Source organism: Phalacrocorax carbo, chromosome 3 (assembly GCF_963921805.1).
Source record: "Phalacrocorax carbo chromosome 3, bPhaCar2.1, whole genome shotgun sequence".
Taxonomy (NCBI): Eukaryota; Metazoa; Chordata; class Aves; order Suliformes; family Phalacrocoracidae; genus Phalacrocorax; species Phalacrocorax carbo.
In genome coordinates, this window is record NC_087515.1 from 67,674,678 (window position 1) to 67,687,453 (window position 12,776).

Sequence of the window (12,776 nt, forward strand, 5' to 3'; positions counted from 1 at the left end):
AGCTAACAGGAGGGGTAAGCCCCTTTCCACCCCCTTGTCATGCTGCACTACTCCAAAATCCTTCCACTCTCACGCCTACATCCCCATCTCTGCCCAGTCCCTCCTCCTCAGAACGGCACCAGGCCCACTGGCAGGGCAGGACAGTGACTGACAGCTGCGCTGCTACCACAGACCATGCGCTGCAAGAGCAACTGTCGTCAGACACAGGATGAGAGGGTAACCCCGCAGCCAGGGCCAAGGTGTGAGGAATACATCCCCCTTCCCCATCCTCGCTGCATGGGACTCAGTCTCCAGCTACTCCTGCGTTAAGTAGCCAGAGTGGATTTCACCAACACCAACAGTCCCACGAGAACAACCCTTTTTTATCAAGTTGGCAAAACTTTCCTTGCTGAGGACTCTGCCTGGCAAAGATGCCTTGCCTCTGCCTAGCATTTTTTCTTTATTAGCAAATACTCCTAACATGGGAAAAGCCTTTCGTCAGGACAGGGATTTTGCAAGTACTGTACTACTCCCACATGTCATCTTCCCTCCTGAGGCAGGAACACAATTTGGTCACATTCCCTTTACATCTGGACAGAAAAGCTGGTTGGAATGAATAAGAAAAACAGCGTGGTTTTGCGATGCAGTGAACCATTCAACCCGTCCCAGCTGCAGAAACCCTCCAGCTCCTTCTTCCAACCAACCCTTTCATTCCTAGCACACCCACTCTTCTTTTGCACCCGTTCTTCTCCCTGTAAGGGACTGGCCAGGGTACGCACATGGAATACAACACTTGCTTCTTGGCTTCTTGGGCAGCACAGTCCTTTCCAAACTTCTACTCCCCCCTGTGGCAGCTTGATGGCAAAAAAGAGAAATAGAAAGCATGCTTCCCAAGTCATGTACTCTACCATCACTCTGCAAGCCATTTATGAAGAAAAACAAAGATATGTGAAGGCCAACGGGAGGTCTCACTGAATTTAAGACAGTAAAATAAGAAAGCTGTTCCGAAGGAATCTGAAATTCAACCCTCCGAGTCTTGCGACTGATATAAGAAGAAAGAAAAAGATGTGGCTAGTTCGTATATGCTTTTAAAACTCACCTGAAATTTTTGTATTACAAAGTTCCTAACTCACAGGGTGAACACTGGTTAGGACAGTTTTAGGATTTTCAAACACCTTTCAAATCTTAGGTAATGAAAAAAGGCAATTGACGAACAGCCTCTTCAACCCATGTCATAACTGAATCTTAAATAATCATACAGATCTAGCATGCTATTGAGGTTACACTTTTCCACAAGATCCATCGCGGGTAACTTCCTCACTAGAAACGCACCACAAATAACTTCATAGACTCAATCTTCATAAAGACCCCATTGTCCAACATGGTCAAAACAAACACCTAGGTACAGTAAAAACCTAACCTTGATTTCTATTTAAAACCCTTTAATCAAAGGGTTATAAATGGAGTAATATGCTCAGAAACACTTGCTGTTAGTGTGAGTCCTACCACTTTTACAACTTCATGCTTACTACTTAAAAGCCACTCATCACCAAGACATTTGTAGCAACATGACTGTAAATTCTAGACCTGGGACCACTGCCGTTTAAAATAACTACATTTCCTCAATTAGTTCCTGCAGGAAATCAAAATAACTTAGAAAGGCCCCCATTTCCCTAACAATGCACATTTCTTGGAGTATCTGCTTTTCTCGGCTCCATGTGAAAAATGATCCAACAGAGAATTTCCCACCGACACCAGAGAGATTAGCATTGTAAGATAGTTCTCAGACCTGGTCCGGTAGTTGCTAAATTTCACACACATCCGCAGGTCAATAAGGAAGCCACCTTGGCTGTTGTAGGTTACATCCTACTTTCCCCGTCTGCGTCACTTGTACAGATGTATTTACACAGGTCACATACCACACATCACTTGCTGAAAACACAGCCAGCCACGCTGGCAGCTGAACCATGGGGAACCATTTTCCTGAAAATCAAGCAATCTCTAAAATCCTGTGTTAATAGGTTGAGGACATTACACTCCTTTGTAGGTCAGCTGATGCAGTGTGCTTATTAAGTCCTCCAGAGACCTTATAGACCCATGCTATAACCCAACTCCTCCACTTTCTCAGGAAGGCCTGTGTAAACTGAAAAGCCCATGCGACGCTATACCAAGGTCTGTGAACTCCAGCTGCACCAAAAAGGGGGAAAATTTTACAAGCAGTGATCTCTCCCTTTCTCCCCAAAGAAAACACTCTGTTCGTCATCCCCAAACATACAAATACCGACCTAACCCTGTTAGACAGCACGGACAAATGTCTCCCACAGCGTTCTCCACCAGCCTCTATTTCTCCACAGCAGCTACAACATAAATTAGGAGATCCCATAGTTTACAGCAGAGCAAACCGCACTTGTTAAGTGAAGCCCCTAATCTGGTCAAGTCTTAATTAAACAGCGATGTGTCTCAGCTTGGGGGAAAAACCCACAAAACCTCAGAATTTACACTGGCTCCTGAGAGGAGCAGGTTGAAACCCTGAAAATAAAATCACAAGCCTTTTAGAAGCAGACCTGATTCGTTCCTGCCCACACAAGCCATGACAGAGTGGGCGGATGCATTCCTCCAGCTGTTTTCCACGTGGTTCCTCTAAGAGACTGACCTCAAAGGATTTCTGGTGGATGTTCTGCATCAAGTCCCTGGCCACGCTTCCTCTCCAGCAAGTGACACTCACTTTTTATGAATTGTTAACCATTTATAGGACAATCATGAAAGGAGCAGTTAGTGACTCACTGCAGTCCTACACTAGCTGACTTACTACTGCAAGAGGTTGTGAACCTCAGTCAAATCTGAGAAATAAACAACTGAAAGACTCTTCCCTCCTTTCTCACCTTTGTGAGCTGTGGAAGGGCTCTGGGCTTCCCCACAAAAACCTAGGACACAGCCAACCTCCGCACAGATGTAGTGAATGCTGCTCCCCACAGTGCTGATAAGATCTATGGCAAATTTTTCAGAATAAAATCAGATAAACTGAACCTGAGGTTCAGTAGGTGTAGGGGAATAGACAGGGATCGGCGACTGGAAGATCACGGGATATGACGGAAAGATAGACTCCTCCCCATAGGAGCGGCAGGAACAGGAAGCGCAAGAGCTATATAAGCGTGTGACGCAGTTGAATAAACAGACATTTTGTATCCATCATATTGATGTCTGTGCATCACTGTCCCCAGGGTGGGTAGAGCCCTGTGTCCCGGAGATATGCGGCCCAAGATAAGTTCTCCCATAGAAGCGTACAGCAACAAGTAGGTAAAGGACCTTTGGTTTCAAGCTACAGTCTCTCTTCTGTACAAACAGCTTTACATGTGTTTTGAACGCTAGTTTAGATTATTCTACTTCCAGTAATCATTTTGCTTCTTTAAAACTGCACACATCCATAATAAACTCCAGCTACTTTTTAAGAATGAAGCCAAGAGCTTAAAGCAGCATGCTCAGTGACTCTAGAATTAACAAAATATTACATGTTATAACGTAAAGAACGTAAGTTTAACTAATGACGGAAAGCAACAGAACCCAGATCTGCTAATGAGTATTGCATCTGATGGTTTTGCTTTGCTCACACTGCTGTAGCATTAGCTCAACAGACTTGGGCTTATCAAGTCCAAGTATTTTGACGGCCAACAGTGCACTCAGTGAATCTGCCCAACTGACGCTAGCAAGGAATCCGACCCAGTATCGCGAGGAACTTGGACGAGGTCCACCAGTTCAGCCGCAAACATTTCCACAGCCCCTATGCCATCCACTGCACCGCCCAGCCTTCTCATTCTGGTTCGCTTTGGAGAAGAGCTAACGCCTCTCATTGGTAAGATTAGCTGACAAGAACTGTCACAGCTCCAAAGCGGAAGGCTTGCACCACGTGCCTCACTCTAACAAAGCAATGCAAATGGCACAACATGGAGAACTTGCTTGACAGCCTCTGGGAAACGAAGTTTTCTATTTCGCTTTGCCTTTGCGGATTCGTGTGCTCACGCATCCCTCCAGAACAGAACGAGTGAAAGCCCAGCGAGCAGTCTCCTTCTCTCCTTCAGAGCACTCTCTATGCCTACAGGTACACAGAATAAGTTACCAGATGACTTCTAAGAAAGACAAATACCAAGTAACCACATTCATGATGGAATAAATCTCTTTATTTTTATTCTGTGTCTATTTCTGAGCTAGCAGAGTAAGTCTTGCTTGGAATCTGCATTTTAAGCAAAAGCCTACGAACGTAGCTTTAACTAGACCTCTCAGGACTTTGAGATATATTTGTTACAATTTTTAAAGAAATATCCTGGTGAGCATTTTGGGAAAGGAACTAATTGGCATACTAAACCCAAAGCAAGCCAGAAATGTCTGAAGCCAGCTACAAGCCTATCATGATGATAAACAGCTCAGGGTCCAGATGTCCATATATGGCAAGACTTCCTATAAGACTGACAGTACTGTATGTGCATTGCGTATGGTTCTTGGATCAGATTCACATTCCTCGGGTATGTTTCTCTGGGAGCTTTTGATTTCCGCTTTGAGGGCTGGCTCAGACCTCCAATTGCTCTTATAAAAAAAAAAATCTGTGACTGAAAGTTGAAAATGTGCAAGATTCTTTCTTTAAGTACACAAACACTCCAAGTCTAGCCACTTTCCTGTAGTCTTGCCAGGTTTTCAGTGTGTCTGATACCTGATCAAGTGACTTTTTTGGGGAAAGGAGGAAAAAAAAAGAAGGAAAAACACAGGAGAGGAATGTAGCATATCCACACCTGTACATTTTACAAGACTTCACCAAAGGAACGATACCAACTGAAGCCGATGTAGACACACACATACCGTATATAGCTGTGTAAACAAGTCTGCAAGGCCCGTGTAGTGAATTCCTAGTTTCAGCAGAAAAAATATACTACCTTAAAAGCACGTGTTGTATGAACACCTGCATGGAAGTCAAAATTAGTGCATTTTAACCATTTTATGCATCAATACCAAGATGGACTTCTCCAACCCATAACATATTGTCATCAGAAAGGATAAGCTGGAGGCCAATTGGACTCTGAAAGGATTACCTTCACTTCCAGGTTCCCTTCGCCCCTGTGCATACGTACACACGCACAAATGAGGTATCCAATGTGTCATACCTCACAGCACAGAAACCAAAATGACAAACCTGATGGCTTTGATTCTTACCCACTTTCATGGCTTCGTACAACTTGTAATTCAGTGGGCTGATGGCGCTTCACAGTGCTACAAGACCAGAATTAGTTCTGAAGTCCAAATGCCCCTTTAAGCCTTTTTTCTCAGGGCAGCGAGTGGATAGGGCTGGCTGTACTCGGCCCGCAGTGTGAGGACTTCGGACAGATTTGTCCCTTAATTTTGTATCTCCTGGCTTTCTGGTGGCTTGCTACTTTTAAACATACTTTTTCCTTCAGTGAGATTCTTAGCTTTTGTTTAATAAAATTGTTTCTCTGAAAAAAAACCTATAACATAGAAAGTTATAAAACATGTCTAGAGCTTCTCTCTCTCTGATGTTCTCCTACCATATTTAGGCATTTTAAAAAGGCATTCTGTTTACCTGGTTACATTTGCATTTTGGTATGCATGTCATACATAGTTTGGTACACATATTATTTACCCAGCACTGAGGCCATCGGAGTCCTTCAAGTAAAGACAGATTTTGGGAGGCCCCATGGGTTTGGGAACATATATTATTTACCATAACTGTTCCTCTGGGATTTCTTTTTCTTTCAGAGCCAATCTCATTTCTTTTAACGGAGGATTTCAAGTAGAAGAAACGACATCCAAACGACTTCGCCAGCCAAAGTACAGTGCTGGCAGAACATAAATAACAGTTTTACAGTACAATATATCCTACTGGGGCTTTATATGAGAACCTTTCTTTTTTCCTCAAGAATCCCATGGATACATATTGCTGTATCATAGTGTGGAGGGATGGAAAGAGCGGGGGAGGGGGGAGCGTTATGGCAGCAGGAGAAAGCTTACATGCAAAAGATGGTACCTTTTAAGATATCCATCAAATTTCCGTTTGCCTAATAAGATGCATTAAGCTGGTCTCTCTCATTAAACATTAACATACTTCCACAGGTCAAAAGCCAAAACGCTGGCATTCCTTGTGTTAAAGCAGAGGTCAAACAACATGACATCACTGAATATTCAAATAGTACATGGGGAGGTGGGGGAATAACCATCCTCCTGGTTAAAAGAAAAAAAAAAAAAAAAAGAAGCATAACAGTTATCTGCAATGATTTAATACAAGCCACAATGCTTAGGTCTTGGGTTCCGTCAAATACAAACCACAGCGTTTGGGTTTTGGCTGAGTGCGGCGGCATGCCAGTCTCTTCTCGTTGTAATCCCGGGGTGGACCATCGGCAAGGTTGGGAAGCAGGGATGTGCGAGGAACGTGTTGCTCAGAAATGACAGCTGCACGCAGGCAGTGGGAAAATAATAGCCACTTCTTCCACGCTTCAGACTCCGTCCGCTGTGCCAAATATTTCAGAGTAAATAAGCACTCTCTCTATTCATAGAGAGCATCTATTAGGGAAGGAACACATTACAAATATTCAGTATGATTCAGTGGTACACAGAGTCAATTTATACCCGGTAGCGTAATTACACCTTTTTTTGGCGGTACCAAAGCGCCGGGACCGTTGGCCGCCGGGCACCGGGGACCCCGAGGCCAGGGCTCCGCCGCCGGCCGCCGCCGGGGGGGCTCGGGCCACCCCCGAAACCACCCGCCCCGCGTCCCCTCAGCCCTCGGGGCGAGCGGGGAGAACCGAGGACGGGGAATAACGGATTCCCCCGGCCGCCCCTGGCAACCGCCCCCCTCGCCCCTTCCCGCCGGGCCCGCCGCCGCCTCGAAATAACGCGCTGCCGCCGGGGAGGGGGACGGGACGGACACACGGACACGGCCGAGAGCCGCTGGCAGCGGAGGTGACTCACATTTAAAAAACACCAGGATGAAAAATAAAAAGACGGGAGGGCGGCGTTGGGGGGGCGCAGACGGAGGAATGCGGGAGTCAGGGGTCAGGGCCGCTCCGGGGCGGCGGCGGCGGGGCGGGGCGGGGCGGGCGGCGCGGCGCGGCGCGCAGGAATGCGCGGAATGTCGCTGTTTGTCCGCGGCCCCATTCAGCCCATTGGCGAGGCCGCGCCGCCGCCGCGTATAAAGGGGCGCCCGCCCCGGCACTCCGCAGTCACACAGACACCCTCCCGCCGGACTCGGAAGGAGCGGAGCGCCGGAGAGCGGAGCAGCGCGGCACCGAGCAGCCACCTACCCGCCCGCCCAGCGCCCACCGCCACAGGCCCGTCCGCGCAGCGCCCCTGAGGAGAATCGCCCGGCGGGAAACCCTCCTCTCCTCACCTCACCTCAGCTCAGCTCAGCTCACCCCGGCTCACCTCACCTCACCGCCCCTCCGCCGGGCCGCCCGACGCCGCGCCGCCCACAAGCCGAGGACCGCCGCGGGATGGCCCCCGCCAGCTTCGCCGTAGCCCTTCTCCTCGCCCTCCTCAGCCCGGTAAGTGCCGCCGCCCGCGGCGCCGCCACCCCCCGCCCCGGCCGGCGCGGTCCCGGCGGCGGCCCTGACGGCCCCTTCCCTCTCTCTCTCTCCCCCCCTCTCCCGCCGCCGCTGGCAGGAGGCGCAGGGCCAGGAGTGCAGCGGGCAGTGCCAGTGCGGCGCGGGGCCCGGCCCCACCTGCCCCGCCGGCGTCTCCCTGGTGCTCGACGGCTGCGGCTGCTGCCGCGTCTGCGCCAAGCAGCTGGGCGAGCTCTGCACCGAGCGCGACCCCTGCGACCACCACAAGGGGCTCTTCTGCGACTTCGGCTCCCCCGCCAACCGCAGGATCGGCGTCTGCACCGGTGAGTGGGGGCCGGGCAGCCGCCAGCTCGGCGGGGGGACGGGGGTCCCGCCGGGCGGGGGAAGGGGGAAGCGGGAAGCCGGGGCCGCGGCCCGGCGCTGCTGCGCCTCCCGACCGCCCGCCTCACCCTCCGCCTCCTCCTGCCCCTCGCAGCTCGGGACGGCGCCCCGTGCGTCTTCGGCGGCATGGTGTACCGGAGCGGCGAGTCCTTCCAGAGCAGCTGCAAGTACCAGTGCACCTGCCTGGACGGGGCGGTGGGCTGCGTGCCCCTCTGCAGCATGGACGTCCGCCTGCCCAGCCCTGACTGCCCCTACCCACGCCGGGTGAAGCTCCCTGGAAAGTGCTGCGAGGAGTGGGTCTGTGACGAGGCCAAAGAGCAGACCGCCGTGGGACCTGCTCTCGCTGGTGAGTGGGGGTCCCTCTGCGGATGGCAGCCCCGGGGGAAGTGGCACCCTGCATGGGGGTTGAAGGCAGGGGGGCGGGTTGACGCAGGGCACCCCTGCAGCTGGAGTGCAGCAGTTAGTGGAGTCACCCCACAGATAAGTGTGGCTGCCTGAATTCCTATGGAAAGGGAAGGGAGCCTCTAGCAGAGCATGATATCAGGCAGTGGTCTCATCCTGGTTGTCTGTCCCCTGCAGCTTACAGACTGGAAGATACTTACGGTCCAGACCCAACAATGATGCGTGCCAACTGCCTGGTGCAGACCACTGAATGGAGTGCTTGCTCCAAGACCTGTGGCATGGGCATCTCAACCAGGGTCACCAACGATAATGCCTTCTGCAGACTGGAGAAGCAGAGTAGACTGTGCATGGTCAGACCTTGTGAAGCAGACCTGGAGGAGAACATCAAGGTAAACGATCTCATCTTTATGTGTCATCTATAAGGAGGCTTCCATACGCTAGCAAAAACCCCAGAAATGTGCGGTTCTGACAGGTAGTCAGTTGCAAGAGGTTTACCTTGAAATTTGAGTTTGCCCCAGTGGTGAACAGTTTACAGTTAAATGCCCTTAACTTTCTTTCATGCTGTATTATGGCGCTATGTAAGACACTTTTGCTCAATGAAAATATAATAAGGATTAGCCTGTCTGCTTGCCCTTAGCTTGCAAACTTAGTGCTGTGTGAAAGTCTACCATCTAACCATTCTGTATTCACTTATATCCTAACAGAAAGGCAAAAAGTGCATTCGCACCCCCAAAATCTCCAAGCCCATCAAGTTTGAGCTGTCTGGCTGCACCAGCGTGAAGACCTACAAAGCTAAGTTCTGTGGTGTCTGCACTGATGGGCGCTGCTGCACACCCCACAGAACGGCCACCCTCCCTGTGGAGTTCAAGTGCCCTGATGGGGAGATCATGAAGAGGAAAATGATGTTCATCAAGACCTGCGCGTGCCACTACAACTGCCCTGGAGACAATGACATCTTTGAGTCTCTGTACTACAGAAAGATGTATGGAGACATGGCATAAAGCCAGAAGGAGACGCTAACTAGATTCTCAACTTGAACTGATTTGCATCTCATTTTGTAAACATGATTCAATAGCACAAGGTATTTAAATCAGTTTTTTGTTTTTTTTTTAATTTCAACAAACTGCTCCATGTGACTTTAAGACAATTTTTCTACTGACCCCAAATGGTGGTTTGAAGAAGAAGGTAAAACGGACAGCGGGACCACAGCAAGACACAGCTTCAGAACACGCTGTTTGTGAGGTGGTGTGAAGGGGTTAAGGGAAATAGGCAGGAAAAGCAAGAGTCAAGGAAATGTTCCCTTAATGTCGTACAGCGTGCTTCATCTAGTAGTGCAATTGAGGAGGAGACCCTTAGCATGTTTGCTGGCGCTGGTTTAAGTGACAGCAACAGCCGGAATGCAAACCCTCGCCCAGCAAAGCGCTAAGTAGAAGGCGTTCTGTTAGTCAGGACAGTAATGTTTCAGCTCTGACACTCTGATTCATATGGCTTGGTCAAGAAGAATCAGAATCATGTCTATTAGACTGGACAGCTTGTGGCAGTTAATTTACCTGTAACAAGCTACTTTTTATTAATATTGTAAATACTGTGTGTATATATATTTGTACAGTTATCTAAATTAATTTAAAGTTTTGTGCCTTTGTTTAATGCTTTGAAATTTCAATGATAGCCTTCTTTTTTGGAACAAGATAGGTAGGATTTAAAAGCTTGTCTGACAATGCATTCAAAGCATGAAGTAGATACTCTAGTGGAAATTGTTCAGACAGGGCCAAATGGTGAGTTGAGATCGAGATGGAGAGTAGTAGAGCTGAGGTGCCTGTATCCTTACAAAGCACTCACCTGGCAAAATACATTTGCTTCCACCTTATTGGACAAGTGACTAAGAAAAATGGCTCTTCTGCAGCTCATCAGTCCTTCCACTCGAGCATTTGTTTCTTTCTTTGACTATGGCTCTTTTTGGACAGTTTTATTTGTTGAGAAGTGTGACCAAAAGTTACATGTTTGCACCTTTTTAGTTGAAAATAAAGTATTTATATTTTTTATATAAATGGCTTGGTATTTCATTTACCTTTAGTCTTCACTGTTACTTTACATATTCCTAAAAGGGCTTGGCTTTGCACCAGATGAAAATCACATGATGCATGGTGGGGTTTTTTGTCCAGAAGCACATTCACTCATGAATAAGCTAATGATTTATGGTTACTTGTTCTGTTACTAGTGAACCAACTGTAGTTTGTTACTCTTCTGAATTCAGAATGGAGCGCAGGGCCAGGCTTGCTTCGCCGAGCCCAGTGTTGCATTAGAAAGTGCAGCAGGTACCTCACGTCTCACATGTGGTGGCTTTAAAATGAGCCAGGTGCTCACCACAGTACTCAACTCCTGCTATCGTACTCCATGCAACATTCTTGATTTCATTTAAATGTTCCACTGGTTGAGAGTTTTCAGCTAAGGCAAGGGAAATGGTTTTTGAAGTATCTGCATTAAAGTGTCTCCTGACTCTGGAGGCAAATCCAGAGGTCCAAAATTTGGTAAAATACTCAGTGTAGAGCTAATGAGTTGCACCATAAAAATCACAGAATAATACAGGTTGGAAGGCAACTCTTAAGATCATCTGATTTAACCTTCATGCAGAGTAGGGCTAACTCAGATGTGGTTTCACTTGAATTAAGACCTCAGTGTGGCATGGTAGAGCACTGAACTCAGATGGCAAATACCTGGGTTATCTTCCTGCGTGATGGCTGGGGACAAATCATTCTACATGACGGTTCTGTCTGTGAAGTGTCCATTGATTCAAACTCTTGCAGGCTCACAGATGAGCAGCGTTGTAAGAGCTGCACATTTTGATAATGGTCCAAACGTTCTCCTCAGACAGGCGAAAAACAGTTTAAGAACGGCTGTGAGTCACTTCCCTCATCCCCCTAAAGCTAAAAGGAAAGCAGCTTCAGTCCTGTGCTAGCTCCTACATTAATAACAGACTGGGGTTTTGTCCCTTTATTAAGACGGGGGGATTCTCCGAATTTAAAATTAACCTTTGCACTAGAAGTATTAGTTCTTGTTTTCAGAAAAAACACATACTCTCCAACAAGAATCCTTTTCAGGCAAACAAGTTCAATCTGGAATTTCCTGGTGGTGAAAGAGTGTTAGCTTACAAAAATGTCCATCCTTCCTGAGCACCTTCCAATCCCATTGATTTCAGCTAGCATTAGCAGCAAATCAGTGTAACACCAGCTTTGACTAATGATGGACAACAGAGCCCTAAACTAATGGGAAGTCAATGGGAGTCTTGCCAGCGGCCTCACCAGGCTCTGCACAAGGCCATAGAAGCATTTCCCCTTCCTCTAAAAAATACGAGGAATTCTCCTGGCATGAGGAAGTGGCTTTCTGTCTCCCATATGAAATAGTTTTGGGTAGCCTCTGGCTCTTATACTCCCTGAGACTCTCCAGCATTTTCTCTCTCTCTCTCTCTCTCTCTCTCTCTCTCTCTTTTTTCAGGTTATGAATATGATGCAGCCATTCAGTTGACCCTGGAAACACTTCAAGCGTTCATACAACCACAAGGCCTGGCTGTCCCAACTGCTACTGTGGCTCCACCCCCAAATAAGAAGAAAACTGTCACTTTTAGTTCCAGCAAGGACAGGACATACATGGACTACATCCATAGCCAGCACTATTGAAGCTCTCAGGATCAGAAGAACAGAAAGGAGCATGATATACCTGCCAGGCTGGGATTAATGCCTTTAAGAGCTGGGGTGTTTATGGTGCTGCTTAAGCCTGTTCATTAACAACTCTGCCCTGTGTTCTTTTACAAATTGGTGTCAGTCATTATAATGAATGGCCATGCCTTATAACATCCACCTCTTGAGCCTCATGACTGGCTCACAAGATTCACTCAGGTTCTGCTCCCAGTCGCCTGCAGCGTGGGCTGTATCTCAGACACCTAAGCTGTGCAGTGCTGTGGCCTCCCCTGGCACTGTCCGCCATCTGTGCCTGGCTTACAAGGCTGCGGGGCCGGAGAGCAGCAGTACTTCTCTAGTTTAGGAAGGGCCACCTGTAATTAGACACCCACAAAGGGGCTCCCCCAAAATGGCTTGGGACCACGACCTATCCTCTGCCTGGTAAGGCAATGATGCAGCTGCTTTGCCTGCCATCTGACAAATTATCACACTGCTTCACAGGCCAGCGGAGAAGGATGGAAGAGGCTTCCTGTCAGAATATTTCAATGGTGGTTTGCCATTGCCACTGTGAATTAAAATAAGATACACTGCATATACGAATCTGCTTAGCAAGTTGTTGCTTTCCCCTGAACATATCAAGGATCATAAATCCCAGCTATCACTGCATTATAATGATTTGCACTCCTTTTTTTTTCCAGGATCACATGTAGTCTTCTGACAGAAGCATGCATTTTACACCATTTCACAAGTGTTAGACCTCTGAAGGTTTTATCTCCAAAGG

The 12,776-nt window shown here is 48.1% G+C and overlaps 1 protein-coding gene and 1 long non-coding RNA gene across 2 annotated transcripts; one reads left to right on the forward strand and one right to left on the reverse strand.

Moving 5' to 3' along the window:
• Positions 1-4,136: 4,136 nt before the first annotated feature.
• LOC135312594 (uncharacterized) lies at positions 4,137-7,134 on the reverse strand. Its single transcript, XR_010372204.1, has 2 exons — positions 6,949-7,134; positions 4,137-6,540 (listed from the first exon to the last, which is right to left on the reverse strand). It is a non-coding gene; the product is annotated as an uncharacterized LOC135312594 (long non-coding RNA).
• A 36-nt stretch (positions 7,135-7,170) lies between these two features.
• Positions 7,171-10,369, forward strand: CCN2 (cellular communication network factor 2). The gene is made up of 5 exons (XM_064447270.1): positions 7,171-7,520; positions 7,639-7,861; positions 8,014-8,265; positions 8,499-8,710; positions 9,026-10,369. Exons 1-5 carry the CDS (start codon positions 7,470-7,472, stop codon positions 9,320-9,322), a joined length of 1,035 nt encoding a protein of 344 aa, XP_064303340.1. The 5' UTR covers positions 7,171-7,469; the 3' UTR covers positions 9,323-10,369.
• The last annotated feature ends 2,407 nt before the right edge of the window (positions 10,370-12,776 follow it).